Source organism: Papaver somniferum, chromosome 7, assembly GCF_003573695.1.
Source record: "Papaver somniferum cultivar HN1 chromosome 7, ASM357369v1, whole genome shotgun sequence".
Lineage (NCBI taxonomy): Eukaryota > Viridiplantae > Streptophyta > Magnoliopsida > Ranunculales > Papaveraceae > Papaver > Papaver somniferum.
The window spans coordinates 267,307,789-267,329,591 of NC_039364.1; the positions used below are offsets into that span (position 1 = coordinate 267,307,789).

At 35.7% G+C, this 21,803-nt stretch overlaps 1 protein-coding gene across 3 annotated transcripts; it reads left to right on the forward strand.

Moving 5' to 3' along the window:
* Window positions 1–7,717: 7,717 nt before the first annotated feature.
* LOC113300366 (meiosis-specific protein ASY1-like) lies at window positions 7,718–10,718 on the forward strand. Of its 3 annotated transcripts, none has more exons than XM_026549590.1 (4): window positions 7,718–8,061; window positions 8,568–8,689; window positions 8,790–8,906; window positions 10,355–10,718. In XM_026549590.1, the coding sequence occupies exons 1-4, from the start codon at window positions 7,992–7,994 to the stop codon at window positions 10,379–10,381; spliced, it is 336 nt and encodes a 111-aa protein (XP_026405375.1). In that variant the 5' UTR covers window positions 7,718–7,991; the 3' UTR covers window positions 10,382–10,718. The 3 variants fall into 3 exon arrangements, with proteins under 3 accessions (XP_026405375.1, XP_026405373.1, XP_026405374.1); XM_026549588.1 differs by lacking the exon at window positions 10,355–10,718 and adding an exon at window positions 9,053–10,243; XM_026549589.1 differs by lacking the exon at window positions 10,355–10,718 and adding an exon at window positions 9,095–10,243.
* The last annotated feature ends 11,085 nt before the right edge of the window (window positions 10,719–21,803 follow it).

Below are 21,803 nucleotides of genomic sequence, written 5' to 3' on the forward strand. Positions count from 1 at the left end.
TCACTAATTACAATTAAAAAATGAACATGTATAAATAGAGGAACGTATTTCTTCAACAGTGTTCTTCAACCACAGACATTCACTTATTCACTCAATTCCAACTCATTCATTCATTCCCAACTTATTTTCTTGGTGAATTTTTTTCTTAAAAGTATCAACATGTCAAACATGATTAGCTGCAGCCCCACAAAAAACGTTTCCCAAAACGTGTTTGCTTCCTTTTCGAAAATGCATGATTGCCATGAAAACAAACCCGCAGTACTCAGGTTTCGTGTTATGATATTGTGTGGAATTATTAAAATTAATATGATACAAAAGTATACCTTATCATGACGTGTCGTTACAGCACGGGTTATTTCTACTTTTAATTATGATTTTGATAAGAGTTATTTATTTTTTGGTACTTAGGTATTTTTTCATTAAATACTACTTCCAAAAATACTTCCAAAAATATTTTGGAAGTAGTATTTAATGAAAAAATACTTGAGTTTTTTCCAGAGGATTATCACATGTGAAAAAGTGATAGGATTACATCTTCTTTAACACATTACCACTCCTGATAAAATTTTCAAATCACAATTAGATTCTCTTACGTAATTATTTACAGGACAGGATAACCTACATTTAATCCAGAATTATTCTTTTTGATATGGTTTTTTTTTGGTCCTGGTTAGTGTCTCTAATCATTGATTCGTGTAGTTTAGGCCAGTTCCTATGGGGGTTGGCTAAACCCTCCATTTGCCATGCTAGCTGGCCTGGAAAACCGGCAGCACCACTATGGGTAAAATGATAAGCGATCGAGTCTCCACCGAACGGTTGAGACTAGACCGACCGGTTTTATGAAGACCGCTACTCGACCGCTAGAGATGGAGACTCGACCGCTACCGGTCTTCATAAAACTGGTCGATCTTGTAATCATCGCTTATTAAATAGTGAAGTAACGGTTATTCCCCCCCCCCCCCCCCCCACGTCTTCCTCTAAATTCACCCCATTCAATTCAATTTAATCACACCTTATTTTTTTCATTAACTATATCATCTTACTCTTTTGTACCTTTAATCCTCTGTTTATTTTTCATTATCAACTCAATGGATTCTTCTGACGAAGAAGTGCGTATTCATATGGATTGATTTGAAGAACAACAACGAATATTCGTTCAGGCGTTGAAACAGATTGATGGGATTTCGTAAAAATTATTCATCGTTGATGGAGAAGATATCAGAGAAGATTCATTCACATGATTCATCATCATCGTCTTCATCTGATTCTGATAATGAAAGGGAAGTTAAACATCAGTCAGTACCTAAATCTTCATCAGCAAAAGGTGTTCATTCTGCTATTAATCGCCTCTTGGGAACGAAGAAACCTGTTAATCATGTCTTTGGTGGTGGAAAGCGTAAGAATCTCACTACTGATTTTTTGTAGATTTGTTTGGTAGTTTGGTGGTTGATCTAGGTGTTTTGAGGTTGAATTTTGAGCTTGAAGTTCTAGATTTGGTTTGATTTTGTTTGGATTTGAAATAATTTCTGATCTGGTTTTAGTGGACTTAGTTGCATGTCATTGGAGGTGAATAATGATTTGTTTTACTGTTAATTTCATGATGCACTTGATTGGGGTTTGTATGTAAAGTTGATGTCAATTCCTAGATGTTTAGTTTGTTTTGCTTGTCTGTGATCTTATCGAGGTTTGAGTGGCTGTAATTTCTGTGTTTTTGTATACTTAGATTAGGATGTATGAATCAATAAAATATTAAACATGTAACAATTGAAGCTATATTGATCGGTATCTCACTTTGTAGCTGAACTGATTGATTTCGTCGATCTGATTAGATTTACGAAGGTGGAATTTGGGTATTACCAAGCTTGTTATAGCTGTATTTATAAGAACTTGCAATATATATAACATAAACTTTATATCCCAGGATGTGTAACTAGCAGTTACACATCCTGGTAGTTACTGCTAGATCATCATCCAAACTGAATGATGGTCCTTTACTGAGAACAAGCTGGCCATAAAGCAACTGTTGAACAATGTTATCTAGTCATTTTAATATGCATGATATACCTTTTCATAAGAACTTTCAATATACATAACATAAACTTTATATCCCAGGATGTGTAACTAGCAGTTACACATCCTGCTAGTTACAGGTTTCGGATAACTAGCAGTTAGACATCCATATGCCAACATATATAGATACCTAGAAATGTGGAAATCACAATCAAATTTTATGGAGTCATGTTTACCTGAAGCTCACTCGACAACACCATCCTCATCTTCTTAACCACTTTTTTGGTATCATTATCAACACCACCACTCCCTGCAATCCACACGTACACGTAAACAATGTATATAGTTATTAAGATCCTTATTTTTCTGAAAATTCATTTGGTCAATATTGTCCTAGTAATTGAAAACAGAAACACTGAAGATATACTTTGCTTCATGTCTTAGCAATTGAAAATCAGAAACTTGCATTCATGGACATGCATTATAAGATTATATTGAATTAAATTATCTTTTGCGAAGGTACAGAAGTATAGATTGACTTAAGGTAATGAGAATCACAGAACATGTAGCTTATTTGTTTGAGCAAGATTGTTACTGAAATTTGAAACAGTCAAGTTTGTTGAAGGTAAACTTCAAGACATGCATTTGTGTATTCCTTTTCAATCATCATAAGAGAATAGAATTACCGCAATAGCTAACGAAACATAACATGTAGCTTATCCAACAAACACATTTCCGATGCCAGTGAACTTCCCTCTGCAAATAATTGATAAGACAAGTTAAAGATCACCATTACTTCACATATCAATTTGTTTACTTTACAGTCCACCTACATGTATTTTTGAATTTGAGAGTTGAGAAATTATTTTGTTACGATATGGCCCATAATTATTTTAGTAAAATTGGTTGGTTGATTTGTGAATGCTTAGATTTCTCGTTATGATTAATGTGTTGTGAATTTTCTGCTGCTGCAGCTGCTGATGTTTTCTTATGGAGGAACAAGAAGATTTCAGCTAGTGTTCTTGGTGGAGCTACTGTTACATGGGTTTTATTTGAATTGTTGGAATACCACTTGCTCACTTTGGTCTGCCACTGTTCTATATTGACTTTGGTTGTTCTGATCATGTGGTGGAATGCATCTACCTTCATTCAAAAGTGAGTCGATTGATTGAGCGTTTGCAAGTTTTCCAATGGATTCTTTTCTTCTGGAGTTGTTTCCTATGAATTTGTTATTGTTCTTTTCGGGTCTCGCCCAAATATTCCTGGAGTCCATCTTCCTGAGGTAAAGAAGATCGAGAAAGTCATCAACAGTGAAAGATCGAGAAGACTTCATCACCAGAAATTATTGAACATGTAAATTTCTTCTGTTGCAATCATTTTAATTTGATCAAAATAATTAGTGATAGATCTCAATATGGAATTCAAAAAATATTTTCATAAATCTCAAAAACTGAAAACTTCAATTTCATTTCGAGAAGATCGAGAAGACTATGAAGTAAACAAATTAATAGGTGAAATGATGGTGATATTTAACTTGTCTTGTCTCTTATTTGCAGATAGAAGTTCACTGGCATCGGTAAATCTAAGAGGAAACGCCTGGATAAAATATCCCTTGGTAACCACAATTCTACTGAAATACCCATATTATTGCGTACCTTCTAGTTACACAAGTTAAGTGGATGTGTAACTTCAAGTTACACAGACTAAATAAATGTGTAGTTTCTAGTTACACATGCTAATTAGATGTATAACTTTTACTTACACATACTGTTTGAATGTGTAACTTCTGTTTACATAGATTTTACTTACGTATAGTAATGGTTGTTATACTAATAATTTATGTGTAAAATTATTCTGTTACATTGTTAACCAGTGAGTTGTGTATTTTTTTCTCAGACGATAGTCAGAATCTCTTTGTTCGACTTTTTACTTGAAAATGTTGCATTCTTTCCATTAAGGTTGCATTCTTTTCATTATGGTTCGATTTTAGTTTGCTTATCTTGAATCTTGGCCTACAAATATGCAGTTTGATTAAAGAATTTGTGGTGGTGTTGATGGTGGAGGTGCAGGTTTTGGAAGAGGATGCGGAGGCAGTGGTGGTGATGGATCAGGTTTTGAGGATAATTTGGATTTGGAGTTAGTGGTGGTGTTTTGATATGAAGCTGAGAAGTTTGGTATGGATGTTGGAGCCGTACTGTACACTGTAAGTTGGATATACTTTACATGATCTTGCTAGAGCATTTTGAACAATCAAAAGTTGATATTGGTTCTTCAGGTGACTATTTATTGGTTTCAAATGGTATTTTGTTGGTTTTTATCTGGTACTGAAAGGAAATCAAGGTTGAGACGAGAATTACAGACACTATAAGTCCACCAATGTGACGAGAACTACAGTCATTATATCTGTGTCATTCCCTTCTAGCTACTCATACAAGGTCTTTCTCAATTCGCTTGTTTGAACATGACTGTATATTATTTTCTCAGACGTCTTTACCTTTTTATTGTCAGCATAACTTGTCAACTAAAATGCGTTGCATTGTTAACTTCCTAGGGATACTCAGGATATGATACGGTCGGGAAACCTTAAACTTCGTTGTTCGGTTGGTGAAAGTTTAATGTTTACAAACAAGTTCACTGGCACATTAGTCAGTGTATCGAGATTCTGATAGAAATGTCTTTCTCCCCCTTTTGTTTTGTTTTGGGATATAATGTACTTGACTATGCAATGGTTTTCCTATATTTAATATATTAGTATTGTATAAATTTTGTTCTGGATAAGATATATATATTTGAGTGGCTATAAAATCGGTATTGTACGTTTTATGGTTGAGAAAAATAGTACTAAAATGTATTCGGTAATCTTAGGCTCAAGGTTATGTGACCGTTGAAGAAGTAGAGAGGCGTTTTTCCTGGTCATTCGGCCGTTCTACAGATGCTTTAATTTGGAAACTTTACTCGAAGTAAGTTTTCCGTTTTAGTTTTCAATTGATTTCCATTTTAGTTGACATGATTTTTCCTTGGTTTTCATTTCAAACCAATCAATCTGTTGAAAATTTGCAGGTATATGAAACCCATGGCCATTTAGCTATGGAGGCTGAGGACTTTTCGGAGTTTAATCAGGTTGGCTACTGATTTGCTGTAAGTTATCTGACCTTTATTGGATGTGTAACTATTAGTTACACATGCTAATTAGATGTGTAACTTCTAGGTACACAAGCTAAATGGATGTATAGCTACCAGTTACACATGCTAATAAGATGTGTAACTTATAGATACACATCGCTAGGTACACAGTCCCATGAAATAATGCATATTTTTGTTTTTTTTTTCCAGATTCGATACGTTTGGTGGTAGAGGTGGTGGTATAGGAACAGGTTTGTATGAGGATTTGAAACCAGTGGTGGTGTTCTATTGGAATAGGTATTGGAACATGTATTCAACTTTCTCTTGCAAGCAAGTCATTATCTATACAAATCAGGCAGTCAGTTGAGTGATAAAATAAATGACTTCATGTATTGTAACTTATAGATACACATGCTAAATGGATGTGCAGGTTCTAGTTACACATGCTAATAAATAGATGTGTATCTACTAGTTACACAAGCTAATTATATGTGTAACTTCTAGGTACACATGCTGATTGGATAGGATATAAAGTCTATGTTTCATCGTATGGATGCAATTTAAGTTTTTTTTTTAGTTGCTTTCTTCTTTTGAACTTGCCACATTGAAGTGCGTCAGTTTGCTATGAATTGCTAGTTTGAACTGTTCGTTCACTATAAATTATAAATTGCTGATTCAAATGTGAATTATGGTTTTATTAACAGGATTTGTAGTGAGGACAAGCTTATGTCTTGAAGTCATTTCACAGCTGAAGGTGATGTTGAGTTCAAGGTTGTTCTTTTTGTTCCTCCAAAGGCTCCTCATGATCTGTGTGGGAGTTACTACATTGCCTAGGTACCTTAACTTTTTGATGGGTTTGATGTTTACATTTAGTGTTTTAATGAAGTCCGTTGTATTTAATTAGATTGTATGCTTTCCGTAGTAATTAGGAAACATTTATAGCTCGTATTCAATTTAGATGTTTCATAGTAGAACATGTGATATACACAAGTTATTTATATGTGTAACTTCAAGTTACACATGTTATATGCTTGTGTAACTTCTAATTACACAAGTATGATGCATGTGTAACTCTAAATTACACTAGACATATGCATAAGTAACTTCTAATTACACATGCTAAAATGAACAAACTTTGCAACCAAAAATTACACATGCCAGTTACACAAGCTAGTTGGATGTGTAACCGCTAGATACACATGCTAGTTGGATGTGTAACTGACAATTACACATGCTATTTCAGTGTGTTAAAGTTGAAAATATATTTGTCTCGTTTTCTGAAAAGTAGTATTGCTCTCTTACTGACAAGTTTAATGAGACTAATATTTTGGGTAAGGGTGGGTATGGATGTGTTTATAGAGCTCATATTGATGATGACAATCTCATTGCATCTTTCAAGAGATTGAATTGCAAAAGACAAGATGCAAAAACTGAATTTAAGGTTTACTCAACTTCATTTATAGAGATCATTGCAAAGTTTTCTTTTTCATTTTTTGGTCATTATGATGTTAGACTGAATTCGAATTACAGAATGAAGTATATTCGTTGAGTAGTATTTGACATTCGACTATAATTTCCCTACTGGGTTATTGTATTTATGGCGAGACGAAGTTCATATTTTACCAATTGATGCATAATGGATCTATAGAAACTCAATTGCACGGCATAACTATTACTTTTTGAACGTTTTATGTCAGACATTACTGAAACTTGTAAAGGTTGACACTATTTTGATTGACATTACAGGACCTTCCCATGGATCGACTCTCACGTGGCACCTGCGAATGAAAATTTCTCTTTATACTGCAAGCTTAGTCCAGCATGCCTCGATTTATATGTTGTTTCTTATTCTTCGGTTGCCCGGAAATGTTGAACCCTTAACTCGTATTTTTATCGCAGAAATCAGTGGTTTGAAAATTATAACATTTGGTAATCATGCTTATGTTCTTTCCTTAATTTATTGAATTCCAATATGAATGTGTAACTGTTAGTTAAACTAGTCAGATGTATGTGAAAGTGAATATGTTGTTCATTTAATCTTATAAAAACTGATTGCTTGTTGTTATATTTCAGGATTCCGATAACTTCATAAAAGCTAATTGATTATATGTGATATCGGTCTCGCTGGAATTGGAGTTGATGTTGAATACACAAGTCAAATGCATGTGTCACTCTCAGTTACACTAGATAGATGCCTATGTAACTCTCAATTACACTAGACAGATACGTGTGTAACTTCCAGTTACACATGCTAAAAAATTGTTGTAAATAAATATTAAATTAATACATATATTTGTAAGAATTTTGGGCTTAGTTTTAAATTTTATTTAATTAGGGGCTAGTTTTAAATTTTATTTAATTACGGGCTTGACAATAAATAAAAGGGTATGAATGTCCTTTAATAACTCGGGACTTGGATTTAAATTTCTTTTAATTATGGGCCTCATATTATGGGTTATCCATGGGTTGGGCCTGAGCCTAATTTCCCCTGGTCAAAAAGAGCAGTTTTTTATGGTCGGTTTCATGATCCGACAGTGTAAATAATTTCTGTTTTTATTCTTTTTTCTCATCCTTATGTGCCGAAAGCGTAAAACAGATCTAATTTTTTTCTCCGTCATTTTTTCTCCACCATTTTTTCTCCACTGAAGAACTGATATCTAGGTTTTCTCTCGCGTCTTCTCTATTACCATCTCGCCTCTTCCCTCCATCTACTCCATATATTTTCTATTATCATCTCGTCCATCTCTTCTCTGTTGAGGGAGAGAGTTATAAGAAAAATGTGATGTTTTTACAGATTAGATTAAGGTTTGAATGAGAATCGATGATGGAGATAAAGATCGTTAGTATGATTTAGAGAAATGGAATGGAATCAGGGATCGTTGATGGTCATGGTGTCGATCCGTCTGTTGATTCAAACTCAACAGAAAGGTAAGTTGAATTTAGGGCTTCTTTAATTAACGTTTATTTAGTGTTAAATTGATTTATAGATTGATCAATTAGTGATGGGTTTTCTTTTAATTTAAGTTTGGATGATGTATAGGGTTTAATTTCAGTTTGGAATTAGGGTTCATCCCGAATTAGGTTTTTGGTTATAAATTTAGACCAGTGTTCTTGAGTTTGAATGATAGATAAAGAGGATGAGATAATAGTGGTGGTTAGAAGAAAAGATGAAGAATAACTGAGCTAGTGGGAGTTTAGGTTTAATTTGGTGAAGGGGTTAAATTACAGGGGACTATTGGTGGAGTCAATGAGGAGCTGAAGAAGATATGGTGGGTATGTAGTGAAGCTGTAATTGTAGCTAGGATTCCTTCTTTTGGTACCAATACACCTTCTTTGGACTATATGGTTGTTTTTGTTTTTTCCACTATATGGTTTTAAATCCAGTGGACTACTTTGCTGACTGTGTTTTAACACCATTTACTTGGTTTTGGCAGGAGTTCTGCCTCCATTCTTCAGAGGTTGCTCAGAAGAAGAAGCTAACCATCCATGGTTGAAAACCCCTCTCAAAATGGAAATCGGAAATGTTAACAGCAAACATGTCGTCCTGGCTCTCAAGGTAAATTCGTAGCATTGAACTATGAATGAGTGAAATCCGTGGTTTAGATTCTTTTGATCCATCAAGTTCAATTTGAGTTATCAAGTTCGGAACTGTGCAGGTCAAAAGTATCCTGGTACCATATCAAGATGAAAACAATGACATCAAAGATGATGAAGCGATCAGATTGGGTGTTGATTCAGTTCCAACAACTGAGCCTCCAAATCCAGATAGCGAGGTATACTTACACTGTAACTTATTTGTCATATTACAGCTTCTACTGTCGTTCGAATTGTAGGGAAAACATGGGTGAAACTCGAGAATATAGTTTGATAAACTCTGAAATGTCCTGAAATAATTGAGAGATTTGTGTGTATTTTTTAGTGTATCAATTTCAATCTGATGGTTGAGATGGTGGAGTTTCAGATGAATGACGAGTTTTGGGTTCTCAACAACACGATTCAACTGAGTTTGTGGCTCTGAGATCTGAATTTGAGTAATGGATGAAACTACAGATGTGGGTGTTGAAGATTGATAGTTCAGTGAACTAGGGTGGTGTTGATATCAGTTTGCAGTTGCAGATGGAGTAACAAGGTGGAATGGAAGGTGCAGCTGGAGCTGAAACGAGTCAGAGAACTGAATTTATATAGAAGAAGGGCTCAGATGGCATCTCAGATGAGGATTGGTCTGTGGTTATGTTGCAGAATGTGCTGAGAATGGTGGTATTGAACTCATGGAGGTGGAACTGAAGCTGGTGGTGATGTGTGTTGGCTCAGGAATGAATCTAGATGTATGCCTAGGATTTTACAGGTTATGAAATGAACTAGTGATGATGCTTGTTGTGTGTTGAGAACAGAGTAGTTGTGGTGATTATCATGGAAGAGCAAGTGTTTGTGCTTTGGATGTACACAGGTGGTATGACTGAGATGGAGAGTGGGAGACGAAGTGCTGAATGGCTTACGATTCTGTTGCCGTGGCAAACAACAAGATGAGGTGCAGCTGTGTTGCAAGGATTGAGTAAGTATTGCACTCAAGAGCTAAATGGGTTTATGTGGTTAATTAGCTAGCATTGCAAGGCTGGAGTGCAGGACAAGTATTGAATTCTGCAAGCAAGAGTTGTTGTTGTTGAACTGAATGTTAGGGTTGGCAGACTAATGGAAGTTTGTCTGACTGCAGAATGAACTTGACTGGAAGCTTGTATGTTGTTAAAGCTGCAACTGAGCTGAAGCTAGAATTGAATTGCAGCAGTTGGTGTTTAACTGATGCCTAAGAAGGCATGATAGAGTTGCAGGTGCAGTTGTGTAAAAGTTGGTTTGAGCAGAAGAAGGTAATCGTGCTGTTACAGCTGAGAGCTGATGTGGAATGTGTCTTTGCAGTTGAACAGTAACCCTTATTAGATAAAACTCCGCAGATAACATGTGTGCGTGCATCCTTGGATTCGTATTGATAAACTTCTGTCTGTTCTTCTTTTTCATTAGATTTCAATGACATGATGCAAGTGTGAATGATGCAAGTTTTGAATAGTATAAGTTTTTGGTTCAGTGTGAATGATGCAAGTTTTGAAAAGCTTTTTAATTTTTGTATGAATGGATTAAGGTTTCTGAGAATTCTATAATTCTGAGAATCCAAAATCCGGCGTCGGAGAACAGTAACCGTTGACTGACGTCGATTTATTTTTTTACGCAGGCAAGAAAAATATTTATGACGGCTTGACAAGGCGTCACAAATATAATTACTATTCGTGACGGTTGACAAAACGTCACAAATGATCTCAAACCGTCACAAGAACATTTGCGACCCCCAGTAGTAATGTTGAATCGTCGACCGTCACAAATGGTTTTTTGTGACGGTCTTTTTGCTATTTGTGACGGTTTTCTATTATTTGTGACGGTTTAGAAACCGTCACTAAAAGCCCTCTGTTTTGTAGTGGGATGCCCGACCTATTGGGACGGTCAGTATAAGGGTCATTAAGCAAAACAAACGGTTATCCTTGAGGCTGCTGTTTCTTATAATTGTTGGATATTGTATGTTTTGGTCTCCCGGGATCTCAAAACGATATAAATGTTTTACACAAATCGCCTTTATTTGAAGATTTAAAGTATGGAGTTTCTCCTCGGGTAAATTTTAGTATCAATGGGAATCACTATACTCAAGGTTATTATCTTGCAGATGGAATTTATCCAAAATGGTCAACTTTAGTTCAATGTTACCGTCAGCCACCTGTCGATGAAATGGATCGTTCATACTGATATTTCAATAGTAGACAAATGGATCTGAAAAAGGATGTGGAACGAGCTTTTAGAATTCTGAAGTGAAAGTTCGCAATGACTTGTGGGCCTTATCCTGGTCTAACTGCTCGTGAAATGCATAAGACTATGCTGACTTGCATCATTATGCATAACATGATAATCCAGGAAACTCGTCGTAATAAGAATTGTACTAACCATCAAGATGAAGACTTAAGACCTGAGATTATACCAGCAAGAGGATTACCTGCAAGGAACTATGCGCAAATGACCAGTTATATTGAGAACAGAACTCTGTATAACAGGTTAAGGGAACATCTCAAAGCCAATATGTGGGATGAGTTTGGAAGAGATGGAGGACAAATTGAATAGTGTTGTTTCATTTGTTATTTATAGTTTTTTTTTTTTTTTTGAAATTGTTTAATTGCTTAAGTTTCATTTGTTGTTCCATAGTTTTTTTTGAAGCTGTTTAAGTTATAATTTTTTAATGGTCATTAAAAGTAGCGGTCTAAACTCAATCTCTAGCGGTCTAGAATCAATCGCCAACATTCCTTATAAATATACCTTCACTTCATCCATTTCAAAATCACACCTTCACTTTTCTACTAAAACTTCTCTACTTTCTGGTTAATTTATGGATGATCCTAAATTCACTGAAGATGAAGATTTATCTCTTTGTAGAAACTATGTAATATATTATCCTAAGAGAGGTGAAGAACGACGGATGAACGTTTTACCTAGTATGAGTTATTTGGGTAAAATTCATGATGCCTTTTGCACAGGGACAGCTAATCCTCATAACCGGGATCGTGCTGCTTTGTTTTGCCGATTCATGACTATCAAAAAGATCTTGTGGAGTTTATAGATATGAAAAGGATTGTCACTCGATATCGTCTTAGAGGTGACACCAATGTTGAATTGGGAATACGAACTCGAGAAGAGTGGCGAAGATGGAAAGGAAAAAATTTCGAATACGAAGCGCATTACCAAATTCTTAAGGAGTTTCTAATAACTAGTATGGGATGTTAGGCTTAGGTTTAGTTTTCATGGATGTTTGTAAAGTTTAAGTTTTAATGTAATGAATAAACTAGAACAATTTCATTCACCATAACCAAACTACTACTACATCTTCATTAAAATTAAAGCTGATACATTAATTAATTAAGTGACACTACTTTATCGTGGTCTTCATCATCCTCATCTTCAGCCTGAACTCCAAACTGTTTTTCCATGTTTCTGTTGTTTCATTACTCTTCCAACTCCTCTGCTAACCTGTCCATATCCATCTCCCATACCATCAATTTTCTGGTATTCATTGTTGAGGTGTTTTCATTTAGAATCTTATTCTTGTCATAGACTGAAACAAATTTCTCTTGAGTTTGTCGATGTTTTTCATCTCCCTAGTTAAGAACTACCGGTCTACAACTCTTTGTTTTTCGACGGTCTTATGATGCTCTATCAAAGTATCCCAAACACCTTCACTTGCTTCTCCTTCTTGGGAAGCTTTTCTCGTTGCTCTTGCAGCGTTTCTTCCTAATAATTTTCTCTTGATCGCATCATTGACATTCAAGTTGGAATTGTTGTTTGTTGTGGTTTCTAGTGAAGAAAATAGATTCTCCAAATGGGGTGAGATGCTTGAGATGGTTGTGAACCTGGCGTTGAAGGAGAAGAAGTGTATGGTGAACTTGCAGATATATTCTGCATGTTTGCTAACACTTCTGGATTATATTTAGGCAACACTTTCAAAATATGATAACAACTTTCATAAAAATTTTTTTTCCAATGTTTATGGTGCCAATCAGTTCGATACTTTCGTTCGACATCAACATGGACAAGACCGCTCGCTCGAGCACGAGCAGCTTGCATTAGAGCAGCGACATACAAGGAAACTTGGGCGTCGATTATAAAGAAGCGACCGGGAAATCCATTTGCATCACGATCGTTGATGTTCATAGTTTCTTCACGAAATTTAGCAAATATGTTATCCCACAACTTGGTAGATTGTTGTTGGGAACCATCGACAATATCTTCTATAAAGAACACATAGTTTCTGCAAATGCTTTCATCTTCGGCTACGGTAAATTTTGCACCCTAATCTTCTTATTTTTATTAGATTGAGTATTAGATTCAGACATATTAAAGAAATTATACAATACGAGTGAATAAAAGAGTTGGATGATGAAATTTGTTTTATATTAACAAATGTGAAGGGCAGATAAGAGAAGGTGTGAGTTAAAATGGAAGAGGAATTTGGTATTTATAGGGGGAAGATTTATGGCCGTTGGATCAGATTCTACATAGCGGTGTAGACTAGACCGACCGGTCTTATAAAATCCGCTAACAGTGTAGTAAATACCGGAAGGTGTAGTCTTGACCGAGCGGTCGAGTCTCGACCGCTCGGTGGAAACTTGACCTGGCATGGCTAAGTGACAAATTTACCACTTAGCCAGGCCTGTTTGCCAGCTCCATAATGGGTGCAAAAATGACAAACTTGAATGTTTGTCATGCCTATAGGAAGTGGAGTCCCATATAAAGATATAAAAGCTAAAAGGAATTCCAGATTTGGATATATAAAATGGTTCATTCCAAATTTGACACGAACAAGTCCAATTTGTTCATTGAATATGACGCAACTGAAATCGTTATGAAGTAGTAGTCATCAATCAAATTCCACGCACTAGTTTCACCAAACAGTCAGACATGATCCTTTCTTAATGAAAGATTACTTGGTAATCGGGTCACTTTTTTCAAATCTCATTTTGATTAATAAAAGAAACACTACTTATTAAAAAGAATTCAACTTTTGATCGGACATAAATAAGATAAAAGTTCAACTTTTTCACAATATTCAGCCGTACGACGTTAAGAAATTCTTCCCCTCAGCGCAAATGGGGATATTGAAATTAATCGAGGATATAAGTTATTTCCCCAAACTAATAGTGTTGGTAAGGGGTGTTTTCTGGGGACAAAAAATACTAAAATACCATCCTTTCAAAATAAAAACCTAAAAACTTAAAATCAAAAAAACAAAATCATATCCCCATTTCCATCTTCACTTCTTATTAATATCTTTGAGGTTAGGGTTTTGAAACACAAATATTCTCCATTCTTCAAATTCTCTTCTCCTTCTCTGCCGGCTCCTCATTTTGAAAACGACTTTTTTTTTTTTACATTCAGAAGTGATGAAGAACATGCCAGAAGTGATGAGGACCATGATGAAGACGATGCCGGAGTGATGAAGACGATGCCGGAGTGATGAAGACAATGCCGGAAGTGATGAAGACCATGCCGGTAGTGATGAAGACCATGTCGGAAATATTTTTTTTTACATCACTGGAAGTGACGAAGACCATGCCGGAATTGATGAAGACCATGTCGGAAAACTGTGCCGGCATGCTTGGTAACTAACATTCAATGTCGTAACTAAATGTCGGCATGCTCGATAGAAATCTACCAGTGCCGGTAGTCAAGTGAATTTTTTTTTAAGTTTCCTGGATACTTTACATCATGTGCCGGCAGAGAAATTTAAGCAACATACTATGCCGGTAGCAGTACTGGCGTGCTCGAGAATTAATCAACTGTGCTGGAAGACTAGTTAAAACCAGAAAGAAAATTCAAAACGGAATAGGTTTTCAATTTCAAAACCAAAAAAACTTTCTACGAGACGTTGTCTCGCTCTCTGCTAGGGGGCTACGCCCCCTCGGACCCCCCAAACCCCGTGCATAAACAACTTTTGTACCGACATAATTTTTTTGTTGAATATTATACCGGCTTGAATTTCAAAATTGGGGATAAGCTCGATGCCGCATGGACGTGGTATGAATACCATGCCGGTAAGGCTGCTTCCGGCATTGTATTAATACCACGTCCATGCCGGCACCGAGCTTTTTCAGCTGCAAAAATGGTGGATTCAAAGAAAAAAAATCAAATTTTCAACCTCTTATCAGCAATTCTCTCTTCACAATCATCCTCCATTTTCACCAAAAAAGTTTTATTTCAAATACTTTTCCCTCCTTCTACTCCCACCTCACTCACCCAAATACAAATAAACATACACACTAATCATTTAACAAATACTTAAAAGTTTTCTAATTATAATTAATCACTAAACCTGATTAGTGAGGTGTAGATTAGGTATTAGGTAAAATACATAGATAAGGGGTGACCCTGATGTGATATTTGGATTCCGTTTTTGTCATTTTCCACTATCTCCTAATTAATTTCAATATCCTCCAATTGCACGTTCATAATTTAAAGGACACTTGAAATTTTACTTGTGGGATAATTCTTTCCCTCTTTTTTATAACAACTCCCTGGGAACGTTCGTTGAAATCAAGAAACATATTACAGGGGTTCCAAAATTTTGTTTTGAGGGCTCGCAAAATGACCAAAAAACGGGTCATGAAATAGTAAATTCAAAATCCCTTATCCCAATAATTAATTAATGCTAATAATTAGGTTAACTAAATTAAGTAAGATTAGTGATAAAAATAGTAATAAGATTAGACTAATCATTTGCTTTGTAGTTTATATTTGAAACTAAAATCACGGGACTTTTTTTTTTTTTTTGAAAATTGGAGTTACGGTTGGATTTTCCAACCGTATACAAAATCAGGGTAACTTACGGTTGCGTTTCCCAACCGTATAAAAAAGTTAGTTATGCACTTACGGTTGGGAGTTCATACTTTCCCAACCGTATACAAAACCAGGGCAACTTACGGTTGAGTTTTCCGACCGTATAAAAAAATTAGTAAAGCTTTTACGGTTGGGAGTTCATATTTTCCCAGCCGTAAAAAATTTATATGGTGGGAAAATATTAACCGTAATTAGTTTTGAAACTAATTTTTCAATCTCTAATTTGATCAAATCTTACCTATTCACTGGATCAAAAGCATTAAAAAGGGATTGGGTTTTCGATTCTTACCCAATTAAAATTATTACTGGCTGAGAATCGATGATTGATCGTTGTTGAAGTAAAAAAAAATAATGGCGATGGAGGAGAAGAATATAGGAAGAAAAAGAGACGGGTGCGCTTAGGTTCCGATCGGGTTTAGTTTAGTTTTTTTTTTTTTTTGATTTAATTAGATTTAGGTTTGGTAATTATTTAGGTTTTTAAAGGATATTTTTGCATTTTTTATAACAAAATAGGTCTCCCCACATCCACATTTGGGATAGTCAAATCCATAAGAGCCCTCAAAACCAAATCTTCGGAACCCCTATAATAGGGGTTCGATTTCAATTCATAGTGATACAGTCTTCAACATAAAATAACCTGACTTGATTAGGGTATATCCAGATTAATTGGGGTATACCCAATTTTAAAGGGACTCTTTTTAAGGGTTTTAGGGGTAGTTCTAATAGGTAAATTACAAAACTACCCTTACCCTTTATAATCCTAATACCCTAAATCAGTTTTTGTTTTTGTTTTTTCTTTTCATCTTCTTCTTTTCTTCTTCTTCTCCTCCACAACCACCATCAAAACTCGTCTCAAAACTCATCGATTAATTCATCGTAATCGTCGATTTGAAAACTCCGATTAATCTTCATCAATGGATCCGCCAAGACCTAGGGCAAGTCGTATGAAAGACGCTAATAGAAAACCCAATCAATACAACCTCGGAATTGCAAAACTAGTTCAACCAAAATTGAAGAAAAAAACGGTTGCGGAAGAAGAAATTGAACCCGTTCAAAACGAAGAAATGGTGCGATCAAGAAAGTAAGGCCCTACTTAAACTCACTCCAAAACTTCAATTTAGTGTTTGCATGTCAAATTAGGTCAGAAAAATCGAATGCTTGAATTTCCAATTATTTGGCCGGCAAGGTGTTTGTTCCACGACCTTGTTGGCTTTTCATAGTTAGGGTTTGGCCGGCAAGCTCTTAGGTTGAATATCTTGCCGGATGTTGAATATCCGTAACTGCTTCAACAGGGTCGGCAAGTTATTCAACCTGCAACCTTGCCGGCGGCAGTTTTTGTTTAATGAAGCCGGCATGTTACAATTTTTTACCATGCCGGCATGTTATAACTTGTTTTGAAAACATTGGTTCCTGATGCCTTGAATTTTAAAACCGGAAAGGTATTTGGATAAAACCATGCCGGCTGTTTGTTACCCGGCAATGTTTGAGTAATGGACCTTGCCGACCTGTAATGTGGAAATTTTTTGTTTCTCCTGTGTTCATATTTGTTATAAGCCGGTAGGTTATTTGAATGCTACCCCGTCGGCTATAGTTCAACCGACATATATGTTCTAGTCTACCCTGCTGGCCATTGTTCCGCCGGGTTGGTTAAATTTGTCGACCCTGCCGACTTTTTTTTTTCTCTTAATCGTTCTTGTTCAGGTTGGAAAAGGCAAAGAAGAAAGCTCTGAAAGCTCTTAGTCCTCCTTCAATACCTCCTCGTGTTGGTGAAAAACTCTTGACTTCAAGACATCGAGGGGCATCCTAATGCAAGAAGTGTTCAACAAGTCCATGAGAGGCACCTAGTCATCGAAAACGCGATACTTTCTTTTTTAGCTCTCCAACCTCGGATTTTTAACACTCGCCCCTTCACCTTGTCCATTGCACAATTTGTAAGTAATTTTGTGATTTTTTTTTACGTAACCCATGTTGTTTTATCTTCCAATGAAACACCACTAACAAATATAAGTTTGCTTTTGTGTTTTTGTAGCATGAAGTCGTGAAAGCGCGCTACTTGGAGGAAAAGGGGGAAGCATTCGCGTTCGATGCAAGCTATCACTTCTTGGCAGAAAGAATCCCGGAGGATAACCCGAACTACTTGGATGTTGTATCGTCTTCGGAGGAGGAAGATTGATGGCTTTAGAAGTTTTAGTGTAGGTTTTGTGGATAGATCTCTAAGCAAACCCTCACGAGACTATAACTCGTCCACTAGGTTCGCCTAGGGGTTCAAATGCTTGATGCACATGCTAAGTGCATTCGTTTTTCCGTCGACAAGGAGTTGTATTTTATGTTTCAACAAATGCAGTAACCAAAATTGCATGAATAAAGTAAATTGCATCTATTAGAATTCAGTTTTTTTTTGGGAGGTTAACCAAAGTCGGCAAGGTTATAAGATTACTACAGTGCGGGCTAAATTCTAGCCGGCGAGGTAAGAAAGTTAATAAATGTCGACTACAAAAAGCCGGCAAGGTAATAAATAAATACCATGCCGACTACATATGCATTTATAACAGTCTCCTGTGTGTCAAAAAAATATTACAGCCGACACCTTCTTCATTCGTATACCTTGCCGGCCATAATAAGTCGGCATTGTCTTCATTCGTCGACCTTGCCGGCCTAAAATGGTCGGCATGATCTTCATAAGTCGACCTTGCCGACCTTTCATACTTTCAAAACTGAAAGTGTGGATTTCTTCTTTGGTTTTGAGTATGATTTCACACAATAGATTTGCAATCCCCTTTTTAGAAGTGATTCGGTTGTGTGCTTCATTTTCGTTGTAAGAGATATTCTCAAAAAAAAAAATCATCAAAAATCATCCCACAAAAGTTCAATCAAAAACAAAATTTCTAACTTAAATTCATAAGTTTTAATCTAACTCAACTAAACGGAATTAATTAACCTAATCAGATTGTTTTAGTGTTAATTAAATAAGGACATATTAACCGTTTAGAAAATACAATGTTAAGGGGTGGCCTCTTTTGCTTCAAAATATAATGAATTTTGTCTCATTAGCAGACCCCAATTAATTTGGGTAATACCCCAATCAAGCCGTATAAAATAAGAGCCATGTTAATGTCTTAAAGAAAATAACACTAAAATATCGCTTATTTATATGCACTCGCACTGATCTGATTATAGCTAGTTTAAGATATATACAGCGTAGACCCCGCGCTAAAATTAAAATAAACAAGTGCAGGGGATGAATTTCAGGAGTAGATGAGATTTTTGAACTCGATCCGATAGTTCTCCACGTCTACTTTAATAACATTCTATCTGTTTGTCATTAATATACAGGTGAGGCGCCTAGCCGTCCACACATTCAGCAAGTTCATTCAAAGTTCAAGTGGGATATGATTTGTTTCAACTCCAACACCCTCCTCCCATGCGACTCCGATATGAAAATTGTTATTTAATCTCTGCTTCAATATAATGTTGTAATTGAGAAATCTAGGGATATCACATACACTCTTTTAAGAGCCCCATAGTAACTTAATAAATTTGATGCTTCAGAAAAAATAAAATCTGAAACAGGCTTAGTTAGTGTTGTACGTGCTCTTCCAAGTTGCTACATTTAGAAGCGGTTGGTTGCCAACTTGCCACGCTAAAAGTAGATAACACTACCTTTACTGCAACTTTAGTGAAAAGCTATATGCTTGAGCAACGTTGTTCACATTTCTCTTTTTCTTTTTGATTGAAAGGGAGAATTATATTAAGAGAAAGAATGTACATAGGTACAAGAATTAACAAAAATAAAGCAAATTACATAATTATGACTTGTTAATTTCAAAAGTTGTACTTGTTGCTTTTCATATGACTTTCCTTTACGACATTACTATGTAGATTACAGGAGACCAGAGGGTGAGCTTTGTGCAGTGTTTTCTTTTTAACATTTATTTTGACTACTGTAGTACTGAATTAATTTTCAACTGTTAAGGTCTATCCAAGGAATTATAGTTATAATGTGTTATCATGGCAGGATTTTTCGGTACAGTATATATCATATCATAAAACTGTTTTTTCTCTGTAATTCAGTCTTCCTAAAATCTCTTAAATCTTAATCCAAATATGTCATATTTGATTTGAAATCTTCAGATCTTTTGGCAGGTTTGGTATAAATATTACTACATATAAGTATTAAATAAAAAAAATCATATTTTAGTGATTTTAGGGTTTGTAAATAATGTTTTTATTCTGTTTTCGATTGATTTCATCCCTTCTAATGGCTTCTATGTGCCAATTAGATGTTTCTTATAGCCTTAAGAGCGCTTCATATGATTGTTACAATCTTATCAAATGTATCATTGCTGGCGATTTTTCGGAAGTAGTCATGGTGTTAGAGCACTGCTCGGTCGAACTCGCATGCGTTTCTATCTCAAGCATGTTTGTCAATGTTAGTGATCAAAATTATAAGTCTTGATTTCTAGCCTATTTATAGATGTCTCGGACTAGGACATAGTTTGTGTAGTTGAGCTTAGACTTCACGGCGCTTATCACTTGAAGACGAAGAACTACTAAGGAGAGCTTGTGGAACTTCATCGACAAAAGGTATGTGGAGACTTAAACTCATCTATCACTTGGGAAGTCTGTTTCTACTCTATCTCCTATATTGAAACATAAGTCGTGTTACAATATAGTTTTCTCTACACACATTTGAGATTTCGAGTTGAGTATATCTCGCTTACATATTTATCGAAATATGTGTTGGTAAGCTTTCGCTTCGACCAAGTTCATCTTATATCATGAGAAAATAGCCGAGTAACATCTTACATGGTTTGTGTGATACAATCATTTGGTGTAAGACTTGAAATGTTTCGATAATGATTATTTCAATATCTTGAAAATTGCTTTGATGCTAATAGTGTGTGAAAACGGTTATTATCATTATATAAGAATGTTTCAATGATTAATATGAAGAGTTGAGATTATGTAACCATCTTTGGATATACGCATATATAGTGTGTTCGCACATTAGTGTATAAATCCATAAACCGGGAACCAAGAGTATGCATATGTGTGTATACGAAATTGGTGAAGGAGACAGGTTAAGTATGCGTACCCGTACGTATACTGGCGGAAGTTTTCCAACCGAAAAATTCTGCTGAGTTGGGGAATTAACAAGCTCTTAACTAGTCACCTTAAGTATGCGTACCCTACGCATACTGGCGGAAGTTTTCGAACCGAAAATTTCTGCTGAGTTTGGAAACTAAACCAACTCAAATCTGGTTGTTTAAGTACGCATACCCATACGCATACTTAAGATGGTTACTTTATCAAATCGGTCAGTTCATGAACTAAAACATTTATCAATAAGAAAGGCAATCTTTGCAAACCGTGGCTATAATGTTCATATATCGATTCGAGTGAATCAAACCGATCTTGCTTTAATTGTGTTCTTGTATAAATCCATGAGAATATAGCAATTGAACAACTCTTTAACTAGTTTCAATTGAGTCATTTGAACTAGTTATGGTTAAGATGGATAATGTTGATATGAGAGTAATCATATGGCTAACCTTGGTTAACTATTTGTGAACCAACATGTTGTACACGTTTAGGTACGGACATTTCATTTGTGTGTAACAAGCTAAGTTTGATCTAACGGTTGAAAGATATTAGCTTGGTTGAATCAGGTTTTTCATCTAACAGTGATTATTGAATGCTTTGTTACCAATGTAACTTGGATTGCAAACCCTGATTTGAAAACTATATAAAGGAGAACTCTAGCAACTGGGAAACCTAATCCCCACACCTCCTGTGTGCTACTAGTTACATAACTAGAGTTGATTCTCCTTTAACCGTAGGTTTCTTCTCGAGACCCCGTAGATTAACGACTTGAAGACTTCATTGGGATTGTGAAGCCAGACCCAATTATACTCTTTGTAGTTGCGTGATATGATCTTGCTGTTTCTATCGTGATTGAGTGCAATTGCAAAATTGGCTTGAGATTTATATCTCCGATAGGCAAGATAGAAAAGTAATCACAAACACCTTCGTATCATCGTTTGTGATTCCACAATAACTTGTTTCGCGAGTCGATTAAGTTTATTGTGAGGTGATTGATAATACTAGGTTGTTCTTCGGGAATATAAGTCCAGTTTATCAATTAGTTCCTGCTCAATTGGTTTCTTCTCACCTTGATTTATCCAATACTACATACTTTTCTGTGTGAGACAGATTTGTTTATCAAGTCTTCGACTTTGGGTCGTACCAACTCT